The sequence below is a fragment of the Zea mays genome, chromosome 5 (assembly GCF_902167145.1).
Source record: "Zea mays cultivar B73 chromosome 5, Zm-B73-REFERENCE-NAM-5.0, whole genome shotgun sequence".
NCBI lineage: Eukaryota > Viridiplantae > Streptophyta > Magnoliopsida > Poales > Poaceae > Zea > Zea mays.
Genome location: NC_050100.1, coordinates 150,520,539 through 150,530,847, shown reverse-complemented (window position 1 = coordinate 150,530,847; position 10,309 = coordinate 150,520,539). Strand labels below are relative to the sequence as shown.

The following is a 10,309-nucleotide window of genomic DNA, read 5'->3' as shown; positions in this document are numbered from 1 at the left end:
AACATGCTGCTTATAACTAGCAGATATGAATTCTCATATGTGAAAAGTAAAGATATGAAACCTATATCAAATGTCGTGTTAGCTACTCACAGGAGTACATTATTTATCTCTCAGATTGTTTGAACTATTTTAACCTACTTATCAATGCATATAGCTATACTATGCTAGCTTTGATGGATGTTCAATTCGGAAGGATGAGCTGAACCGTGTGCATTTGGTTCTTTCTCGTCTTTCCAAATTGGGTTCTTGTTGTGTTCTCAGTTACATCTGGGCAGTGAATGATTAGTCAAGTTTTCCCAGTTAAAAATCTGGACAATGAATGATTAATCAAGTTTTCCCAGTTAAATCTTCGACTGTGAATAGATACCAAAGCATTCAGTCTATACTTAGAGTATAATATTAGTGTTAATGTGATATTTTGCTACACAGATTTTGCATATCATAATAACAGTTGTCGTTACATATCTATATTTTATACAGATTTTTAACTCTCGTGGCACGGGCACATATTTAGTAAATTTTAATATATTAACACACATGGTATAAGTAAATATTATACTGATGTTCTAACGTGTATATTATCATATGACTTTATATAAGTGTAATTCTAAGTTAATTTTCTACCTTTTAATTTGTATTTTCTTTACGTATATCAGGGTATCCTAATTTTGTTTTTGATCTAGCTTTTTCGAACCCGATCCGATATCCGCCAAAGAAAATAGAAACGCAAATAGAGTTTTCTCCGTTTTCTCAAAGGAAAACGAGGTAATTTTTCTAAGAAAAATAGAACTCCTATAGAAAATGTGATTATCAAACTAGCTCTTATTATAATAATTTCTTCGTAGAGCTAGTTTGAAAACTCTATTTTTTAAGAGATCTCTATTTTTTTGAAAGAAAGTGAACTTTTTTTAGAAAATAGAAATCTCTTAAAAAATGATTCCCAAACTAGCCTAAAAAAATTCAGAGCAACACCTCAATCTCGTGCCGTATTTATCTCCGTGACATTATGAAAGGTTGTTCTTTTTCCAGCTAATCTGATTGGCCGTTGGCGTCCAACAATACGTCACTTTCCACGTCAGATTGATCTCGATCGAGGCGGAAAACAAATCCGTCTCTTCCCACCACCAAGGCACCAACCGCCGCCATCGTGTGATGGCCGCCACGCCCGACGAGCGGAAGCAGGAGAGGCCGATGAGGCCCGCGACGTCGCCGGCGAGCGTGGTGGCGGACTTCGCCATGGGAGGCGCGGCCGCCGTGGTGGCAAAGACGGGGGCCGCGCCGGTCGAGCGCGTCAAGCTGCTGCTCCAGAACCAGGCCGAGATGCTGCGCCGCGGCACCCTCACGCGCCCCTACAGGGGCATCGCCGACGCCTTCACCCGCATCCTCCGCGAGGAGGGCCCCGCCGCGCTTTGGCGTGGCAACCAGGCCAACGTCATCCGCTACTTCCCCACCCAGGCGCGTCTGCGTTTTTTTCCTTTTCCTTGGTATACATATACTAGTAATAGATAACATTGCTTGATGCGCCTCCATTGCGTATTTGCATTGTCTTCTCTTGCTGCCAAGCTGCTCGACTCTTAATCGAATGCTCTGCTCACTAAATTAATTAGCAATAAATGGATTATCGGTTCCTGAGTGAGCCAGAAATTCAGAATTTTTTCCTTAGAGGACTCAAACTTTCTGAACCCACATGTTTGTTACGGGCTCCATTGTTTACAATTCCTTTTTATCACAGAGAAGAGAAAGCCAAACAATGAACAATGCCTTTCTATCACAGAGAAGAGAAAAATAAACAATTCTGAAAGTGTTGTCTGGCCGGTATATTCTATCCTTTCGTCGCAAAGAATGCTGTGTGCATTAACACAGTTTCGGAAACTAATACTAGGAAAGAGAAATGGCTTGGCAATATGACCCTTTATGTGTATAAGGAGTTCTTTCTCTATATATACAATTCAGTGATTCACATCTGCACTGCACTTTTATATAACATAAATGAAAATACTCTAGGCATGTTTAAGGAGAGTGTGGGGTGCGTGTTTGTAAGAGGTCTTTCCCTTTTTTTTCTTTCTCAATTCTTGATATAATGATACACAGCTCTTATTTGTGTTCAGAAAAAAATGGCCTAGTTTTAAGTCATACTTAGTTTTATTGATGACATAAAAAAAGACGAAACTTAGCATTTGCATCTGTTTGTTTTTGTGCATTTTACTACAAAGGCTTATAATTTCTGTGAGAAGATAAATCCTCCAACCCTATGCAGATCACATGGTTCAACTATATGGCAGCTATTTTTACAGCCAATTATCCGAGCTGTGTTTTCGGACAGTTAAATGGGCATGTGCTGCTGTTTCCTGTAGTTTGTCTAACTGGGCTTAATATTGCATTATCTATATGTGTCGCATCCTGGAGGCTGTGGTGATATAGTTGTTTGTGTCCCATGGGTGGCCATTTATATTTATGCTTTGTCAATAAATTTGGACTTGCCACTTATGTGTGTTTTGCACGTAGAGTTGAGTGTGAGGTATTAAGTGTGAACTGAGGCCTCTTCTTTAATGATGCTGAGACTGGAAAATGAATCTGTGTTGTGTGTTCTCCCTTCATGACAAAAAATCAAACCTAAATGAAACTTCCATTGTGCAGGCTTTTAACTTTGCATTCAGGGGCTATTTCAAAAGCTTTTTTGGCTATGACAGGGAGAAAGACGGAAAGTGGAAGTGGTTAGCTGGAAATGTAGCATCTGGCAGTGCTGCCGGAGCTACAACATCATTGCTGCTATACCATCTAGATTATGCAAGAACAAGGCTAGCTACTGATGCAATTGAATCACGGGGAACCAAGCGCCAGTTCAGGGGGTTGCTGGATGTTTACAAGAAGACACTTACAACCGATGGCATGTCTGGACTATACCGAGGTTTCAGTGTGTCTATTACGGGAATCTCCTTATACCGGGGTTTATATTTTGGTATCTATGATAGCATGAAGCCTCTAGTTCTAGTAGGCCCATTGGAGGTAGTGACAGTCTCGTGAAGTAGTATGACTATCACCGGAGTTTCCTGTGTAGTTCTATATGGCACCCTTAACTTCTGTTTTTGTTGCTATTCAGGGGAATTTCTTCGCCAGTTTTGTGTTGGGCTGGACAATAACTACGTTCTCTGGGGCTTGTGCCTATCCATTCGACACGGTCCGTCGTAGAATGATGTTAACTTCAGGAGAACCATTTAAATACAAGAACGGTTTCCATGCAGTAAAACTGATAGTTTCAACCGAAGGGTTCTTCACATTATTCAGAGGTGTTGGTGCAAATATTCTCTCAGGGCTGGCAGGGGCTGGAGTTCTTTCTGGGTATGATCAACTCCAACGGTTGGCAAGCCGGCATGATCAAAATTTTGAGCACAATATGAAAGGGGCATTGAAATGATGTGCATATGATATGAATAGATTCAGATCCTTGGTTGAAGTCCAGATCATTCAAATGGGATGCTCAAGCAAGAACTCCTGAGCCTGAAGAACTTCGCAAAAAATATTGGGGGAAGAAAAAGGAAAAGTTTTCCTGGAGATGAATTTCACAAGGAGATGGAATCATTGCAACAAAAGATAACTCTTGTAAACAGAGAGTGCTGAATATATATTTTAATGTGTAGATCTAATCCTTCAAGTATGAGCACATGTACATGTTGGTGTTTCTTCGATTGTTAGAGGCAATAGTATCCTATCAATGTGAAATGTAAATCCAAATCCTTCAGTAGGTCATGACCAAGCTATTTTTCTAAAAAGGGATGGACATCTTGACTCTTGAGGAAGGTTCTTCAGTTACAGATTTGGATTTTTGCTAACATCATATGAGCATGTCATGTGCAGATGCAAATGACATTTTTGCAGGAGTGTCAGACCTTTTTTGAAGTGACAGGATTCAAGTGGATATCGTATCCATTAATCTGTGCATCACTCAAAAGAAGAGCAAAGGAGCCTCTAATCCCCATCTGTCTCTGATTCTGATCATCTCCAGGGAGCCGAGTAATTGCCACTGCGCTGGGACTGAACAACTGAAAGGAGGGAGGCTGATGAGCCGTGTGAGCTCACTGGGAGGTGCAGTCGCCATGGTGACCAAGATGGGGACCATGCCAGTGGAATGTGCCAAGCTGCTGCTCCTGAAGACCAGAACTATGATGAGATGAGGCTAGGGGCCCTCACATACTCATACAATGGCATCAACGACACATTCACTCACATCTTCCACGAGTAGGGTGCCGCTTCAACCAGGTCAATGACATCCACTACTTCCCACCCAAGTATGGTCTCCTTTCTTCTCCCTGCGTAGTGTCATTGCTTGGTTCACCTTGAATCATGATACCTTCCTGCCAACTTCCTTATGAATTTGATGCAAAGTGTTAATCGAATGCTCTGCTCATAAAATTAACTACTTCAGTTCCAAATTATAAGTCGCTCTGACTTTTTGGTACATAGATTTTGCTACGTATCTGGACGTATGTTATATCTTGATACAGTCATCAGTCAGCAGCATTGTTCCTCACCAACTACCTCTTAAGGATTTAAGTGCCTGACCCAAGTACATGGTTTCCACAACATCATGCATATGTACAAACAAATTTGTGTTGATTGTTGTCCCATAGTGGTTTTGTTATATGGTCTGAAAACTCTTCTTTGCAGAACAATCCCTTTTACTCAACACATCTCTTAGTGTTTCTTTCCTATGCATTTTGATAGTAATGGATCTTTTAGTAGCATGTATCATATGTTCCTGCTTCATGTCATGTTCTTTGCAGAACAATCCCTGTCACTTATGAGAAAATTCACTATTTGCCATTTGAAAGAGTGGACTGTGCAACTTTGCCATTCCACACAATGACTTGGGCACTTCGCAAAATTTCTTAAAAAGGAGCTAAATATGGATTATGGGAAAGAAATCAAGATACACATCTTCTGCATGGCAATTTTTTAATGTCATTTTTTTGGAATGGAAAATAGCCAATTATCTCGATATACCTCTTAAATGTTTGTTTCCTTATGCTTTTTCTTGATGATGGATATTATAGTAATATTTAAGGTTTCCCCTGCAGTGAGGAGCTAAATACATCTAAGCTTCCTTCCTACTTCTGGCTTGGATCACAGACTAATGGACCTGAATGTTGTTTCTAAGTGGTGCACAGGCACCAGGTAAATCAAAGTTTTTATGATGAATTGGTGATTGTCTTGTTTTGACAATATATTTCCCGTTTTGACCAAATTTATTCACTAGTGCACAACCGTTGTTTATTGGTTAGCTCTGCCCCCGCTGGTGTCCTTACTCGTGAGCTTTCATGAGATGATACAGATAACCTTGAGTGTTGCTTTTAGGTTGTAATATTATCAGTGACAAAGAGTTCCTGTCATTATTTCATTCAATCATTACTTGTATGACTGTTACTTCATACTTTTGTTATTGTTGCTGCCCTGATGGTTGAGTACCAGTACTGTTAATTGCTTTGTGGCACAGACGTCAGTGAAACAAAATTAAGATGCATTTAAAGAGTTTATTACTTGGGGCTTAGACCGTCTCCAGCAGCCCGTCCTTTACAATCTTATATAAACGATTCACTCCTCTATTTCTTTCCTCTCCGGCAGGGTCCTCTACGTGTGTTTGGTTGTGCGTACCTGCATAGCCTGGCTTGTCGCATGCATTGACTAGCCCCCTGTGTGTGTTCAGTTGCCGGCATACAAGTGATTAGGAGTGCATGCACAGGTGTAGCTCACGCTTTGCGGGAGGCTTTTGCCTTCATCCATGAATATGCATCAAAGCTGCGTATTTGTTAAGAGTGAGTTGAAAGAAGAAATGTATGTGGGTCACCATATAATATATATAATAGTACCTAACTTACTAGGTATCTCGGTCAACTGCTAGCTTTTCATCCTTGGTGCAGTATTTCCACCTTCTATTGCTTTGCTTGCCTAGCTCTTACTACCGTTATTTCCATCTGAGAACTAGACGCCCGGTTCAACTTAGCCAAGTTAAGGGAACGCACTACTCTTCCCTACAAGCAACGGATTGAGCGCTAGCGCGAAAGCCGGTGCGCGTTAGGCGCATCCGTTTTCTTGCTTAGTAGTTACTCACTGGGATTCCCGCAGTGCAGCCGTTGCTTGTTGGGCTACAAAGCACTTCTTAGACGGAAGAGCGGAAGAATACAAGCACATTTCCAATCTACATAAAGATACCAACCAGGTATCTACTTCAAAGACAGGGCGTCGGCGATCCTCTACTATTAAGAGACAGATAACAATGGTGCCGACAGAGATGGACAGAACTGCAGAGAATACCTCTCCGGAGAAGTCCTTACATGTCTCAAACGAAATAAATCCAACCTGCAAGAAGACACATAAAAAATAAAAATATGGCAAAACATACTACTAAGGGTACCGGGCATTCGATGTTTATATCTCCTCGTAAAATTGCACATATTCCCCAAATTAATTGCGAAAAGCAGAAGGCTCCGGTGAACCTGGCTGAGGCATCAAATCACACGGTATATGTCGTCTTCTATACATAAATATTTATATTAGAGACATATCCTACTTTTGATTTGTAGCTACTTATTTGTCATATTCTCAATTGTTTTGAATATATTTTAGATTTGCTAAATTTATTGTTAAAGTATTAAAAAGAATAGAGATGAGAAAGAATCTCTCTATATATAGAGGACGTAGGAACGTCATCTATGTTTAGATCAGAGATGGATTTTTCCCATTTTGTTTTTTTATGTATGGTGGCGTTGGTGATTTTTTTTTGACCGCAAGGGCACTGCCCCCCATTTCCATTATGAAATAATAACATGTCTTACAATCCAGAACAAGTTCGACCAGAGTTGAGATTTAAGCATGAACCTACATACTCAACATCCAACGAACACTTAACTAAAGGCTCAAATACCAGACGCTAGTAGGAGAAAGCACGCAAAGCACCGGGACCAACTGAGTACTACTCATAATACTTAGACTTGACATCGTGCAATACTCCAAACAACCAAGACTTTTAAGATTGAGCTAAATATAAAAGCACAGTTAGCATATAAGTTCGATCTGACCATCGAAGCCACCAGAGAAACTTCAACTTGCATCTTGAATACGCCAGTAATCATTCAAGGATCCTCTTAGGGTGCGTTTGGTTGGATGGACCAGGTGGGATGGAACAGGGCCGCCACATTTTTTACACTGTTTGGATGGGGGTCACATGGGGGCGAGGTGAACCCAGAGGATTTTTCGGTGGCAGCGCTGTCCAGCCAAAACGAACGGATGGATCCGCCCCGCCCCTCTCGCGGCCGTAAAAAATCGTGTTGCCTCCCATCCTTACCCAATCCCCTCTCATCGCGGCACAGGCGCAGGCGAGCGGCCGTCCGTCCAGGCGTCCGTCCAAGCGAACTGGTTCAATCGTCCAGGCGAGCGGCCGTCCGTCCATGCGTTGGATTCCAAGAACCGGTACTTTTCTATGCTCCTTTTCATTGTGCTACTAGATCAGGAGAAAATACGATGCTTCCGTTTGATGGAGATTGGTTCGCTCGCTTTTGCTGCGCTCGGCGGCTTGGCTCGCTTTTGCGATGCTTGAGAGAACATATGCGCGCGAGGAAGAAGAAATCTATGAACCTCGCAGTGGCCTGCGCCGTGTCGAATCCACCTAGAAAAAGAGCAATTCGGACACCTGATTAAATGCCATAAAATGATGCTAATGTAGTACGTAATTCGAGCCTCAGTTCTTTTCGATTGGACAGGAACTCACCCAAGTACACCTGTTTCCCACAGTCCCTGCCAATGAGAGACACAGAGAGAGAGATGAGCATGAAATGGACATCGCTTGCACAAGCCAACAAAGTAAAAAAAAAGGCAACAAAGCAAGTAGTAGTTCGATGCCCACAGTCCCTGGCTAGCTAGCTGCAGGCGACAGACCAGATGTGGGACTCCCAGCGGCCGGTGCGGCGGTAGAAGGTGACGCCGCGGTAGGCGGTAGAAGTCGCCTGCTGCGCGGCCGTAGTAGTGGGCGGAAAGAACTGCTGGGTCGGCGGCCGGTCGACTTCCTTCTGTAGTAATTCTTGAGGGAACTCGATCGGCGGAACCTCCGAGGCATTCTCCAGCCGCCACATTTCCAACAGCTTCCTCCTTGATTTAATTCTTTTACATTTCAATCACACATCCCCTCGTTGTTAATTAGTTATACTACCATTTAATTGTTATGTGTTAATTGTTAATTCTTTTACAGATCTACCAGTTAATTTTTTTCCTATCAAATTAAAGAATCAATTCTCGATGTTAATCATCCAAGTCTCTTACTAAAAACTGGAGCATAGCCTAGTAGCTTGGTACATTGAACTTCAATCTTGCTTATGTGTTGTAGATGGACAAGGCGACCAAGCTTTTGATTTATGGTGCTTCAGCACACTTGTTGTTGTCCATGATGGCCATGGTTATTGAGTCTAGAAAAAGAAAAAGAGATAGTAGAAGAGTCGGTATTACTTATGGGCCAATGGAGTAAAGGGATAGGATGAGACTTGATTATCTTAACACTAAAATATGGATGAGTGATACAACATGTGTGAACATGCTTAGACTTGGTAGGTCTAGTTTCTTTCGCTTTTGTAAGGGCTTTAGAGACCGAGGTTTACTTGAAGATACAATACACATGTGTGTTGAGGAACAAGTGGCCATGTTTTTGAACACAGTGGGACAGAACCTTAGGAATAGGTTGGTGGGAACAAATTATGGTAGATCTGGTGAGACTGTTAGTCGCTACTTCAACAAAGTGCTTCGTGCTATTGGAGAGCTACGAGCTGAACTTATTAGGCCACCATCATTAGAGACTCCATCCAAAATAGCAGGAAATCCAAGATGGGATCCCTACTTTAAGGTGTGATATTCAGCTATTCAATATTCTCCTTCAAGAATTTTCACTATTTAAACCCATAAGACCCTTAATTGTATTTTGGCTTGTATTGGATAAACATAGGATTGCATTGGAGCTATTGATGGCACACATATAAGAGCTTCGGTTTCCATAGATATGGAACCTTCATTTCGTGGTAGAAAGTCTTATGCCCCTCAAAATGTAATGGCGGTCGTTGATTTTGATCTTCGATTCACATATGTCTTGGCTAGTTGGGAGGGTTCAGCACATGATGCTTTAGTACTAAGAGATGCTTTAGAGCGAGAGAATGGCCTTCGTGTACCACAAGGTAAATATAGGAGGTTCTAAAGTTGTACTTGTCAATAATATTTGTTGTTTTGTGGAATTGTGACCAACTTGTATATAATATATTAGGAAAATTCTATCTAGTGGACGCTGGATATGGAGCCAAACCTGGATTTTTGCCCCCTTTTCGTGTTGTCCGGTATCACTTGAATGAATGGGGAAATAATCCGGTACAAAATGAGAAGGAGTTGTTCAACCTTAGGCACTCGTCTCTTCGTGTCACCGTAGAGCGTGCATTTGGTTCACTGAAGAGAAGATTTAAAATACTTGATGATGCCACACCATTCTTTCCATTTTCTAGTATGAAACATAGATTGATGAGGGAGATGTTAATGCTGTTCCTAGTCCTATAGATGATATTGGGGCTTCATCCTCAGCTCCTAGACCTAGGAAGAAGGCAAAGGTTACTAGTAATGAAGAGGCAGGGCTGATTGGAGCATTCAAAGATGGTGCTGAAAGGCTTGCAATGGCTATTGAGAAGGCTAGTTCAGATGACCTACCACCTGACTTGCTTCAAACATTGCAAAGTATTCCAGGTTTTGATGACACACACAAGGCCTTTTACTTTGCATATCTAGTGAAAAATCCTGGATTAGCAAGGCAGTTCCCTACTCTCCCATTGACATATCAGATAAGTTTTCTTGCTCGGTTCGTTAGTGAGACCTTTCCTTAGATTATGAGGACCGGGAATTAGGACTATGCTGGAGGTTAAGTGGAAATTAGAACTATGTTGTTCTTTTGTTATGTAAACCATGACCAATACTTTGTTTTCAAGTACTGGTATTGAAATAATGGCTTTGCTATGTCGAAATACTCGGTTTGTTATGAAATACTGGGTTTGTTATGACCAACATGGATGCTCGGTTTGTTTGTTTTGAAATACTGGGTTTGAGATTCATTGTAATGGTGTATGCTCAGTTTGTTTGTTTTGAAGTACTGTTTAAAATATTGTTTTGAAATGCTTTTTTATAATGGTGTATGCTCAATTTTTTGTATTACTATATTGTAATATTGCGTTCAACTGACCACTGTTTATAGAACAAACAACATTTGTGAAGCTGAAACTGGGTTCGAGTGACAACC

General features: G+C 41.4%; 1 protein-coding gene and 1 pseudogene across 4 annotated transcripts; both read left to right on the top strand.

The window, feature by feature from the left end:
* The first annotated feature begins 1,036 nt into the window (after nt 1-1,036).
* On the top strand, nt 1,037-5,475 carry LOC100282898 (ADP,ATP carrier protein). 2 transcript variants are annotated; one of them, XM_008645471.4, is made up of 4 exons: nt 1,037-1,455; nt 2,638-3,006; nt 3,101-4,286; nt 5,076-5,475. In XM_008645471.4, exons 1-3 carry the CDS (start codon nt 1,153-1,155, stop codon nt 3,413-3,415), a joined length of 987 nt encoding a protein of 328 aa, XP_008643693.1. In that variant the 5' UTR covers nt 1,037-1,152; the 3' UTR covers nt 3,416-4,286; nt 5,076-5,475. The 2 variants fall into 2 exon arrangements, with proteins under 2 accessions (XP_008643693.1, NP_001149276.1); NM_001155804.2 differs by lacking the exon at nt 5,076-5,475 and having other exon boundaries at nt 1,135-1,455; nt 3,101-3,755.
* A 1,801-nt stretch (nt 5,476-7,276) lies between these two features.
* On the top strand, nt 7,277-10,079 carry LOC100304145 (ALP1 pseudogene; annotated as a pseudogene). Of its 2 annotated transcripts, NR_154895.1 has the most exons (4): nt 7,345-7,464; nt 8,375-8,884; nt 8,984-9,209; nt 9,296-10,079. The product of NR_154895.1 is annotated as an ALP1 pseudogene, transcript variant 2 (transcript). The 2 variants fall into 2 exon arrangements; NR_154894.1 differs by lacking the exons at nt 8,375-8,884; nt 8,984-9,209 and having other exon boundaries at nt 7,277-7,464; nt 9,580-10,033.
* The last annotated feature ends 230 nt before the right edge of the window (nt 10,080-10,309 follow it).

Coding starts and splice junctions, on each gene's coding strand:
- LOC100282898 (XM_008645471.4), top strand. CDS start 1,153: ATGGCCGCCACGCCCGACGAGCGGAAGCAGGAGAGGCCGATGAGGCCC. Junction 1,456..2,637: donor TCCGCTACTTCCCCACCCAG/GCGCGTCTGCGT, acceptor TCCATTGTGCAG/GCTTTTAACTTTGCATTCAG. Junction 3,007..3,100: donor TTCTAGTAGGCCCATTGGAG/GTAGTGACAGTC, acceptor GTTGCTATTCAG/GGGAATTTCTTCGCCAGTTT.